The following is a 12005-nucleotide window of genomic DNA, read 5'->3' as shown; positions in this document are numbered from 1 at the left end:
GGGAATACAGATACAAAATTCCCTAAAAGTGGCATCACAGGTAGATAGGGTCGTAAAGAGAGCTTTTGGTACTTTGGCCTTTATTAATCGAAGTATTGAGTATAAGAGCTGGAATGTTATGATGAGGTTGTATAAGGCATTGGTGAGGCCGAATCTGGAGTATTGTGTTCAGTTTTGATCACCAAATTACAGGAAGGATACAAATAAGGTTGAAAGAGTGCAGAGAAAGTTTACAAGGTTGTTGCCGGGACTTGAGAAACTCAGTTACAGAGAAAGGTTGAATAGGTTAGGACTTTATTCCCTGGAGCGTAGAAGAATGAGGGGAGATTTGATAGAGGTATATAAAATTATGATGGGTATAGATAGAGTGAATGCAAGCAGGCTTTTTCCACTGAGGCAAGGGGAGAAAAAAACCAGAGGACATGGGTTAAGGGTGAAGGGGGAAAAGTGTAAAGGGAACATTAGTGGGGGCTTCTTCACACAGAGCGTGGTGGGAGTATGGAATGAGCTGCCAGACGAGGTGGTAAATGCGGGTTCTTTTTTAACATTTAAGAATAAATTGGACAGATACATGGATGGGAGGTGTATGGAGGGATATGGTCCATGTGCAGGTCAGTGGGACTAGGCAGAAAATGGTTCGGCACAGCAAGAAGGGCCAAAAGGCCTGTTTCTGTGCTGTAGTTTCTATGGTTCTATGACCGATTAGAGATAAAGGTGGGAAGATGTGCCTGGAGGCTGTGGAAGTGAGCGAGGTCCTCAATGAATACTTCTCTTCGGTATTCACCAATGAGTAGGATCTTGATGATGGTGAGGACAATATGAGTGAGGTTGATGTTCTGGAGCATGTTGATATTAAGGGAGAGGAGGTGTTGGAGTTGCTAAAATACATTAGGACGGATAAGTCCCTGGGGCCTGACGGAATATTCCCCAGGCTGCTCCATGAGGCGAGGGAAGAAATTGCTGAGCCTCTGGCTAGGATCTTTATGTCCTCATCCACAGGAATGGTACCGGAGGATTGGAGGGAGGCGAATGTTGTTCCCTTGTTCAAAAAAAGATAGTAAGGATAGTTCGGGTAATTATAGACCAGTGAGCCTTACGTCTGTGGTGGGAAAGCTGTTGGAAAAGATTCTTAGAGATAGGATCTGTGGGCATTTAGAGAATCATGGTCTGATCAGGGACAGTCAGCATGGCTTTGTGAAGGGCAGATCGTGTCTAACAAGCCTGATAGAGTTGTTTCAGGAGGTGACCAGGCATATAGATGAGGGTTGTGCAGTGGATGTGATCTATATTGATTTTAGTAAGGCATTTAACAAGGTTCAACATGGTAGGCTTATTGAGAAAGTCAGAAGGCATGGGATCCAGGGAAGTTTGGCCAGGTGGATTCAGAATTGGCTTGCCTGCAGAAGGCAGAGGGTCGTGGTGGAGGGAGTACATTCAGATTGGAGGATTGTGACTAGTGGTGTCCCACAAGGATCTGTTCTGGGACCTCTACTTTTCATGATTTTTATTAACGACCTGGATGTGGGGGTAGAGGGGTGGGTTGGCAAGTTTGCAGATGACACAAAGGTTGGTGGTGTTGTAGATAGTGTGGAGGATTGTCAAAGATTGCAGAGAGACATTGATAGGATGCAGAAGTGGGCTGAGAAGTGGCAGATGGAGTTCAACCCAGAGAAGTGTGAGGTGGTACACTTTGGAAGGACAAACTCCAAGGCAGAGTACAAAGTAACATGTCCACAGATCCCTGAAAGTTGCCTCACATGTAGATAAGGTAGTTAAGAAAGCTTATGGAGTGTTAGCTTTCATAAGTCGAGGGATAGAGTTTAAGAGTTGCGATGTAATGATGCAGCTCTATAAAACTCTGGTTAGGCCACAATTGGAGTACTGTGTCCAGTTCTGGTTGCCTCACTATAGGAAGGATGTGGAAGCATTGGAAAAGGTACAGAGGAGGTTTACCAGGAGGCTGCCTGGTTTGGAGAGTATGCATTATGATCAGAGATTAAGGGAGCTAGGGCTTTACTCTTTGAAGAGAAGGAGGATGAGAGGAGACATGATAGAGGTGTACAAGATAATAAGAGGAATAGATAGAGTGGATAGCCAGCGCCTCTTCCCCAGGGCACCACTGCTCAATACAAGAGGACATGGCTTTAAGGTAAGTGGTGGGAAGTTCAAGGGGGATATTAAAGGAAGATTTTTCACTCAGAGTGGTTGGTGCGTGGAATGCACTGCCTGAGTCAGTGGTGGAGGCAGATACACTTGTGAAGTTTAAGAGACAGGTATATGGAGGAATTTAAGGTGGGGGGTTATATGGGAGGCAGGGTTTGATGGTCGGCACAACATTGTGGGCCAAAGGGTCTGTAATGTGCTGTACTATTCTATGTTCTATGTTCTAAATTTAAAAAATAACAATTCCAGATACTGGAAACCTAACTAATCAGGCTACCTCCATTTTCATCCTTGTCACTCCTTATATCTATCACAAATGACAGATCCTAGCATTGATCCTTGCAGAACACCACTCCACTACTACTCTCTCTTTTCTGTGGTCAAGTTGGTTTTGTATTCTATTTACCATGGATCCCATGTTCCTTGGTCTTTTGAATTAGCCTACCATGGGGATCTTTTTGAAAGTTTTGCTAAAATACGCTTGTACAGCATCCATTACCCTACAGTCAACATTCATCACTTCTCAAAACAATTTAATCATGTTGGTAAGGCATGCCATGCCCCACACAAAGCCATGCTGACAGTACCTAATAAGTCTGTGCTTTTCTGGATGAGACTAGATCTTGTGCCCAAGAACCACCTTAAATAATTTGCCTATCATTGATGTAAGGCTCGCAAGGCTAGAATTTCCTGGTTTGCCCCTAATGCCCTTCTTAAATAAATGAAGAGTATTGCCCACTCTGCAGCCCTCTAGGAACTTGCTTTGGCTAAAGAGGATACAAAGAAGCCTGGCTTTGTGAACTTCCATTCCGAATGCTGTTTGCTTGTTTTTATTGTTTGCGTGATTCTTTTCCCTCAGTTTGGATGCTCTTCTTTCGTTTTTAATGAGTTTCTTTGTTTCGTGGCTGCCTGTAAGGAGATGAATCTCAAGGTTGTATGAAGTATACTTTGATAATAAATATACTTTGAACAGATCTGTCAAGTCTTTCTTAGTAACCTGGGTTCAACGGCAGCAGGCCATGGATTTGTTCACTGTAATGATCTTCAAAAGCCGCAAAACCGCCATCACTTTGATGTTGACATGCCCTCGCTGAGTGACAGGGGAATCTGTGGAAGTGGGCTGAAATGGGCTATGTCATTAGAGCATAGGAAGTCTTAATATAGTGACTTTCCTCAAAAGAGTTGTAGAGGATCAGGCATTCAAGGCAGAATTTGATTTTGTTAAAAGAATTGAGGGACATGGAGTTGGCTTAGGAACATCACACTGAGCTGAGTCACACTGCTCTTCATGATGGGCAGAATGGCCTAGAACACATTTTATTTGTTATGTTTTTATGCTGTTTGTACATTTCTATCTAATCCTCTAGGCCTCCTCGCTTTTAATTTTTGAATTAATTTCTCATTATGCCTTCAATGTTTCCCTTCTATTTCGTGAGGTTGCATTTGTTCCTAATTTTCTATTCCATTAACTTGATTACAGTTTCCTTAATCTCTTGGAAAATTCTTCATTGTTGACCAAAAATACCTATTTTTGTGTTGTTGACAAATTTCAAGATCTGTGCAAATTCACGAATTGTATGCTGACCTAATCATTTGCCAAGCATTAAAGTGCCATATTGATGCTTTTGCAGCTTTCCTCCAATACAAGCAACTTTGTTTTGTGTGACTTAGCTACATTTTTCCACAATATGCCAGATATTTTAAAATAAACCATTACAAAATAATGTAATACTTCTTTGTAAAAAGAAAGACAATACACAAAACCAGAAAGAATATTTGTCTTTTACCAAGAAAGGCAATCCTTCATCTATCTTTGGATTATTGGTTATCCGTCTGATGACAGAGGACATGATCGCCTATGTCTTTTGACATGATGATAAAGGAAGAAAAAAGACTTTTACATTTAAGAAATATAAATAAAAAGCTCTAGTCCTAATTGTCAATAACTTGCTAATATGTTGTTCTGAAAATTTTGTTTCCAGGTTTGACAGAATTGCACGTACAAGGCAGACAATGCATAGTGATGGTTTAAATTCACTCAAATATAAAGTGCTAGAAATCAAGAAGTATCCATTATACACCTTCATTGATGTGGATATTGGTGGTCCTGGAAGGCCGCCTTCCTGAGTGTAACAAAAAATGAAGAACTTCTTGAAACACAGTCAACTAAATCACTGACTTGTTAAGATTTGAATTTTGTTTTATACCTTATGTGCCTTATTCAGTTGCATTTATATGCTGCATATCCTTCTTGCCTGTTACTGAAGTCACTGTGGTTCCTATGCCTTAATTATGGGAATTTGATAATATTAAATACATATTTTTAAAGTTAGTGTCTAGTAAACCTAAAAAGCTTACTTGACAAAGAAATGCCTACAAGCAAAAATATTTTTGTTACATTTTCTTAACCAGGTTTGTCATTTTATTTCCATGTCTATATTTTACTTTTGGACCCTCAGGAATTCTCTAACGTTTAATAAATGTCCAAATAAATTCTTTTTCTCAATCATTTGTTTCTAATTAACACATTTCTGCTCTTTTTGTGAATTGCTTCAAAAGCATTGCTAATTTATTTGTAATATTGCTGCCTGTAGAAATGTGATACCTGAAATGTGATATTTACCTGCTCAAACCAAGCTGTTGTTTCTTGTTGGAAGATTTGGGATGGGAGAGTTGATTCTCTTCTGACAGTAACATTGGTTCAACTTTAAGCTTGAAAGTTATACTCCACAGGCATTTGGCTATCTGTACTGAGTCCAATTGTGAAGATGGCTTCAACACTGGGAAGAATATTCAAAGAACCAAATACCAAGTTGGATTACTATTATTTTTAATTGTTCTTGTGAGGTGAGCAGCACAGTCAAGTTCCTGTTTATAGTCCACTTCCTCATTGTGAAAGTTGTGATGATTTCCTTGAAACATCTTGGTATTGGTTGAATGTTGACCCAATTACGCTTAAAGTGGAGGTTTTGGTTTCTGGGTGATTTTCACCTTGTGTTGGACAGGCTGCTTTGTATCAAGTGGCAAATGGATACTGTATGCACTGTTGAACAACGTGCATGCACTGCACATCCATTGGCTTGGTGTCTTCAATAGAACCTGAAGCTTTCTTAAAATTGTTACCACTTTTGCCTAGGACGACTACAGTTGAGATGTTTAAAAAGCTGCATTGAAAATCCCTTGTACTTGGACTGACTCTCATCCAAATTTGTAAAGAGTGGAGGATTTTAAAGAAGGTAACTTCTGGCTCTTTGACGTCCATCCTGGAAAAGAGCATGGAACCATGTTTGAGATCCTCAGTCCGACATTAAACTCTTGCCAAAGCAGCATTAAGGGAGTTGCTCAAATTTATGGCATTAATAAGAAAGGCCGTAGCTGTGCTTTGGCATCACTGAAAACAGCTTCTTGCTTGGTGACACTCTTGCTGGAAGGTTTTCTCTTTTGTACACAAGTATTGCTTGTTTCTTTGTAAAATGCCTTTGACTCTTCTGTCTGTCATCTCCTTGTCATTCACAGTTGGGGTAATTTATAAAGGAAGCTTGATATTTTTCATTCTCCATTTGGTGTATACCTCACCTCACCTCACACAATTCTTTTATCTCTTTTTGGGATTGCTACAGGCTCTGGTTTGATCTTTCTGGATGCTTTAAGTCTTTTGTTTAACCACTTAAACCCAACATTTCTGATTTGGAAAATCTGGCAAAGACAAAGGTTGTAACTTTGTGGTAAACTGTGGTTGTGAGATAACTGTTACCCTGGAACCCTATTCTGAGATGGAGTCATGCAGTTTTAACAATGATTTGCTGAAATGGTTAGCCAGAACTTTGCAGTTTGTTGGTTCTCTTTCTTTGGATTATGTCTGGGTTCTTAGACTTTTTCTATCACAGTTACCAAAATTACAACTGCCTTGAATTGCACAAAGCATAAAGCAGAAAGGGGGTCATGATGGCCCATGAATCCTCAGAGGGAAGTCCTTGTAGGATGTGCCACTAACTCAATACATTTTCTTCCATTAGTCGCAGGGATTCAAATTGACAATATGTAGGGGAGGCCTTGGCCTGTAATGTCTTGTGTGTTTAATCCAAAACTGATCCAGTGCCCTACAGTCTTTGATTCAAATATTACCACTTAAAAAATCTGCTAACTGGCAAGATTTCTGTCCTGCAGTAAATCTGTTTCTGCTAAAATCTCGTAGACTCCCTCAATAGGCAGCATGCTCAAGACAAATGATTGTTTAAAGTCAGCTACTCGGCTGCATCCCTACCTCATTCTGTGTACTGTGTAAATTACCTTTCAAATTTGATTGTTCAACTTCTTCCAAATTCCAGCAATTAATTTTAGAAAGTATGAAAGTTGGGCAAGCCTGACAAAACTAAGATTGGGGATGTGAAACTAAAATGCCATAAGATATGAAAGGCAGAGTACATCATGCAGAGCCTTGAGTTATCTGCCTCATCCAATAAGGTCATGACTGCTCTGATGCCCTGCTCTCCATTCCAATGTCCTGATCAATGGCTATAAAGATATGTATCACTACAGCCCAGAACCATCCCAATGACTTTATATTGACAATTCTATAGGAGAGAGAGCTCCTATCCTAAAACTCCAAAGACGCCTTAATTGGGGGGAAAAGCTTCTTCCTGACAATCTTACGCAGTTAACCTCACATGCTGAGCTTCTTTTCACTAATTCTAGTGTACTGACCAGGGCAAACAAGCCTCCCATATCTACCCTGAAGCCTCGTGAGACGATTACGATCAAATTCATATGTGTAGATTAGCAAGCATTTTGAAGTAGACATGTAGCATTACCCAGGACGGTTGGTGTGTTGCAAGTACTTGCCTCTGGAGTGGTGAGCAGACATCGCTTGATGATGCAGAGTGAAAATCAGACTGCATCTGACATGAAGTTATCCTTGTCCTCATAAAACCAGATAAACACATCAAAAATGTGTTGGCCTGAGAGATCTTTATTGGCTGCAAATGAAGAAACATGTAAAAACTTATACATTGCTGCTGGTTTTAATTATGTGAATTTGCAGTTTTTCATGGCTCTAACTGTTCCCATGACGTTCACAAGATTATGTGTTTTTTCAATTTCTAACTGAGTATATACTTAATTCTTGCTTTAACCTTTAGCTCTACCTTGATTTACCAGCACTTATTCCTTGTATTGTATTTTGGACAGTCCTTGCCTCCTGAAAAAGCAAACTCTCTAAAATGTTTTCCATCTGCCTTGCTGCAATTAGTTACACCAAGCAGGTTTATCAATTTACTATGTTCCTTTGTGCTCTGTTGAATCTCTAAACATTCCCAGTATCTTCAATAATTCAGATGTTCCATGTAACATCAGTTGATTGCCTCTAATATAATCTTTTAAAGCCAGTTTGTCTCTATAACTTTGTTGTATGCAGACCTCCGAACACTGGTTTGTAGTGCTGGTTAGTTGTTTTCTCCGCTCTAACGCAGCTCCTAACCCACTGCCGTTGGGTGCAATTCATCCTCCTGGGCCATTCTATTTTGTTTTTTTTTTGCTGAAAGCATTATTAAAAAGAGACTCATTTCTCCAAACACTAATACTTGGGAGTCAGCAGAGCAGACCTTAATTTCCTAATTATGATACTGCTGATGCTTTCATATACCCCCATTGTGATATTGACCCTGGACTGTAGCAATGAATTTTCAGTTGAATATTGTTACACTATGCTGTGTAAAGTTGCTACTTTATTCCTTATATTTTGCATCAATCTGAATTTTAGTTGTGTGCTGTCTTAATTATCCAAGCCAATAATCTGCAGTTGTCTTTAATTCTGAGCCTTATATTCCTTACCAAAGTATTTTTGTTTGGTGCATTCTATTTTCAGTGTGCTTTTCAAAAACAGAACACCTTGAAGTAATTGCAGAATTGTTATAGGACTGTAAGAGTTTACTTGTGTCTTTAATCTTGCAGTCTGTTGGCAATTGAGAACTTGCAATGCCTTTGACTTTAATTACTAAGTACAGACTTCTGGCTTATTTCCTGCTTCAAAAAGATGCTGTCGAAGAAAAGTTGATAGAGATTTTATTATGTGCATCAAATTAAAACTGCTTATTTTGTTTGTAATCATGTAGACAAGTCCTAGATTTAGTGTGTGAATCATGAATTCAATTTAATTTAACACCACTTGCATTCAGTGTGAGGGGAACCAGATCAAAATCTGATTTTTTATTTTGTATAATAAAATCTGTTTTTGTTTTTGCAAATGCCCCAGTGATATGTAGATAGATTTATGAAGAATGATTTGTGTTTTTGCTAGTTTTTGTCACCCTGGTGTGCCTGATAAATTAATGTTTGGCAAAGAAGAATTCCCTACACTACCCTTTCACAACTATCATTCAGTCTGTTTTCAGCAGCCATTTACAGTGCAATAATTTAACTGTGGTCATTTGTATTTTCCATAGAACTATTTTGATATAATCTGTTATGAATATCTGTTCTTATATGCATTTTCTGTTTTTTTTTCCCTAATCCTGTGCTTTTCATTTTAAAATGTATTTTGACCAGCTTTGGTTTTTAATATTGAAGCTTATTTGAACAATGAATTTTTAAAACTTTTTTATTGGACTGCTGTGTGGAATATTGTAATGAAAAGTTGCTTCAAATTTATAAGGTTGACGTCCAACTAATTTTGCGGCGTGGATAACCCTAATGCAACTTCATAAGTGTCTTTTTTTATTTACCTCTCAATAAGTCAGTGTAACATAATACAACTTATTCTGACTAGAACAGTATATTTTTGAGATGAAAATGAGATCAATTGATGTTTACAATCAGATTTGTAAATTTTTGCACTTGGAATCAATTATAAAAAAATATTTAAGCTGCCGGTTTTTATTCTCAAAAAGTTTTTTAGTTTGTTTCTTTGATTTAAAAAAAAGACCAAAGTACCCAATGATCAAATCTTTATTGCATGAGAAAATCCGCTAGTAGGTAAAGGCACGTTTTGTTGTAAATAAAATGTATTTTGAAACAAAATTAGGTGTGTTACGCTTATTTTGAAGTATTATTTCTTGTTTCAAGCACATATAAACCTGGGGTGTTGTATTCATTGAACACAGAACATAGAAATCTACAGCACATTACAGGCTGTTCGGCCCACAATGTTGTGCCGACCATGTAACCTACTCTAGAAACTGCCTAGAATTTCCCTAGCACATAGCCTTCTATTTTTCTAAGCTCCATGTACCTATCTAAGAGGCTATTAAAAGACCCTATTGCATCCACCGCCGACAGTGCATTCCACACACCCATCACTCACTGTGTGAAAAAAACTTAACCCCTGACATCCCCTCAGTACCTATTTCCAAGCACCTTAAAACTATTCCTCCTTGTGTTGGCCATTTCAGCCCTGGGAAAAAGCCTCTGGCTATCCACATGATCAATGCCCCTCATCATCTCTGTCAGGTCACCTCTCATCCTCCATCGCTCCAAGGAGAAATGGCCAAGTTGTCTCAACCTATTCTCATAAGGCCAGGAAACATCCTTGTAAATCTCCTCTGCACTTTCTATAGTATCTACATCTTTCCTGTAGTGAGGTGACCAGAACTGAAAACAGTACTCCAAGTGGGGTCTAACGAAGGTCTTGTATAACTAATATTACCTCACCACTCTTGAACTCAGTCCCACTGTTGATGAAGGCCAGCACACCGTATGCCCTCTTAACAACACGGTCAACTTGCGCAGCAGTTTGGGCAGACCCCAAGATCTCTCAGATCCTCCATACAGCCAAGTGTCTTACCATTAATATTATGTTAAGTCTTCAAATTTGACCTACTAAAATGAACCACTTCACTTTGGGTTGAACTCCATCTGCCACTTCTCAGCCCAGTTCTGCATCCTATCGATGTCCTGCTGTAACCTCTGACAACCCTCCAGAATATCTACAACACACACAACCTTTGTGTCATCAGCAAATTTACAAACCCACCCTTCTACTTCTTCATCCAAGTCATTTATAAAAATCACAAAGAGGGGGGTGGTCCCAGAACAGATTCCTGCAGAACACCACTGGTCACCAACCTCCATGCAGAATACAAACCACCTACAATCACCCTTTGCCTTCTGTGAGCAAGCCAATTCTGGATCCACAAAGCAAGGTCTCTTTGGATCCCATGCCTCCTTACTTTCTGAAGGGGCCTTGCATGGGGAACCTTATCAAATGCCTGACTAAAATCCAAGTACACTACATTCTCTGCTGTACCTTCTCAAAGAACTCAATCAGGCTCATAAGGCATGACTATCCCTAATCAGATTAGGTTTCTCCAAATGCTCATAAATCCTGCCTCTCAGGATCTTCTCCAATAACTTGCTCACCTCTGAAATCAGACTCACTGGTCTATAATTTCCTGAGTTTCCTCTACTCCCTTCCTTGAACAAAGGAACAACATTTGCAATCCTCCGGTACTTCTCCTGTCCCTATTGATGATGCAAAGATCATCACCAGAGGCTCAGCAATCTCCTCCCTCACTTCCCACAGTAGCCTGGGGTACATCTCATCTGGTCCTGGTGACTGAGCTAACTTAATGCTTTTTAAAGGCTCCAGCACATCCTCTTTCTTAATGTCTATATGCTTAAGCATTTCAGTTCGCTGTAAGTCATCCCCACAATTGCCAAGGTCTTTCCATGGTGAAAACTGAAGTAAAGTATTCATTATATACCTCTGCTACCTCCTCTGATTCTATGCACATGTTTCCGCTATCAGACTTGATTGGTCCTATTCTCACACAGTTCATCCTCTTGCTCTACACATACTTGTAGAATGCCTTGTGTCTTCCTTAATCCTGCTCACCAAGGCCTTCTCATGGCCCCTTCTGGCTCTCCTAATTTCATTCTTAAAGCTCCTTCCTAGCAACTATACCTAATTTCTTGAACCTTTTGTAAGCTTTTCATTTCTTCTTAACTAGATTTTCTACATACTTTGTACATCATGGTTCTTTTACCCTACCATCCTTTCCCTACCTCAATGGAACATACCTATGCGGAATGCCATGCAAATATTTTCCCTGAGAACATCTGCTCCCAAGTTCCTGCCTAATAGCATCATATTTCCCCCCACACAAATTAAATGTTTTCCCAAATTGTCTGCTCCCATCCCTCTCCAATGCTATGCTGAATGCTCTCCCACTGATAGATCTGATACCTGACCAGGTTCATTTCCCAATACCAGATCTAGTTGGTTTGTCTACATATTGTGTCAGGAAACCTTGAAAACTCCTAACAAGCTTCACCCCATCTAAACCCCTTGTGCTAAGGAGATACCAATCAATATTAGGAAAGTTTAAAATCTCCCATCGCAATAACCGTATTATTATTGCACCATTCCAGAATCTGCCTCCATATCTATCTGCTCCTCGATATCCCTGTTATTATTGGGGAGTCTATAAAAAACACCCAGTAGAGTTATTGCCCCTTTCCTGTTTCTGACTTCCACCCAGACTGACTCAGTACACCATCCCTCCATAACTTACTCCTTTTCTGCAGCCGTGACACACTCCCTGATTAGCAATGCCACACCCCCACCTCTTTTTGCCTTTCTCTCTGTTCTTTTTGAAACATCTAAAGCCTGGCACACCCAGCAGCCATTCCTGCTCCCGAGACATACAAGTCTCTAATGGCCACAATGTCACAGTACCACATATTGATCCATGCTCTAAGTTCATCTGCCTTGTTTATGATACTCCTTGCATTGGAATAGACACATTTCAAACCATTAGGTTGAGTGCATCTTTGCTCTAACACCTGCCCATCCTTCCTCACAAACTCGCTACAAACTGTCTCTACTTGTGCTCCAACCTCCCCATCCT

The 12005-nt window shown here is 39.8% G+C and overlaps 1 protein-coding gene across 1 annotated transcript in view; it reads left to right on the top strand.

Moving 5' to 3' along the window:
- b4galt1l (DP-Gal:betaGlcNAc beta 1,4- galactosyltransferase, polypeptide 1, like) overlaps positions 1 to 7715 on the top strand; it is an 83549-nt gene extending 75834 nt beyond the window's left edge. The window contains exon 6 of the mRNA XM_063069100.1: positions 4146 to 7715. Coding sequence (XP_062925170.1) covers positions 4146 to 4290 — 145 coding nt within the window. The 3' untranslated portion in view covers positions 4291 to 7715. The remainder of the gene's footprint in view (positions 1 to 4145) is intronic.
- The last annotated feature ends 4290 nt before the right edge of the window (positions 7716 to 12005 follow it).

This window comes from Mobula hypostoma, chromosome 16 (assembly GCF_963921235.1).
Source record: "Mobula hypostoma chromosome 16, sMobHyp1.1, whole genome shotgun sequence".
Classification (NCBI taxonomy): domain Eukaryota; kingdom Metazoa; phylum Chordata; class Chondrichthyes; order Myliobatiformes; family Myliobatidae; genus Mobula; species Mobula hypostoma.
This window is presented reverse-complemented; position numbering and strand designations above follow the sequence as displayed.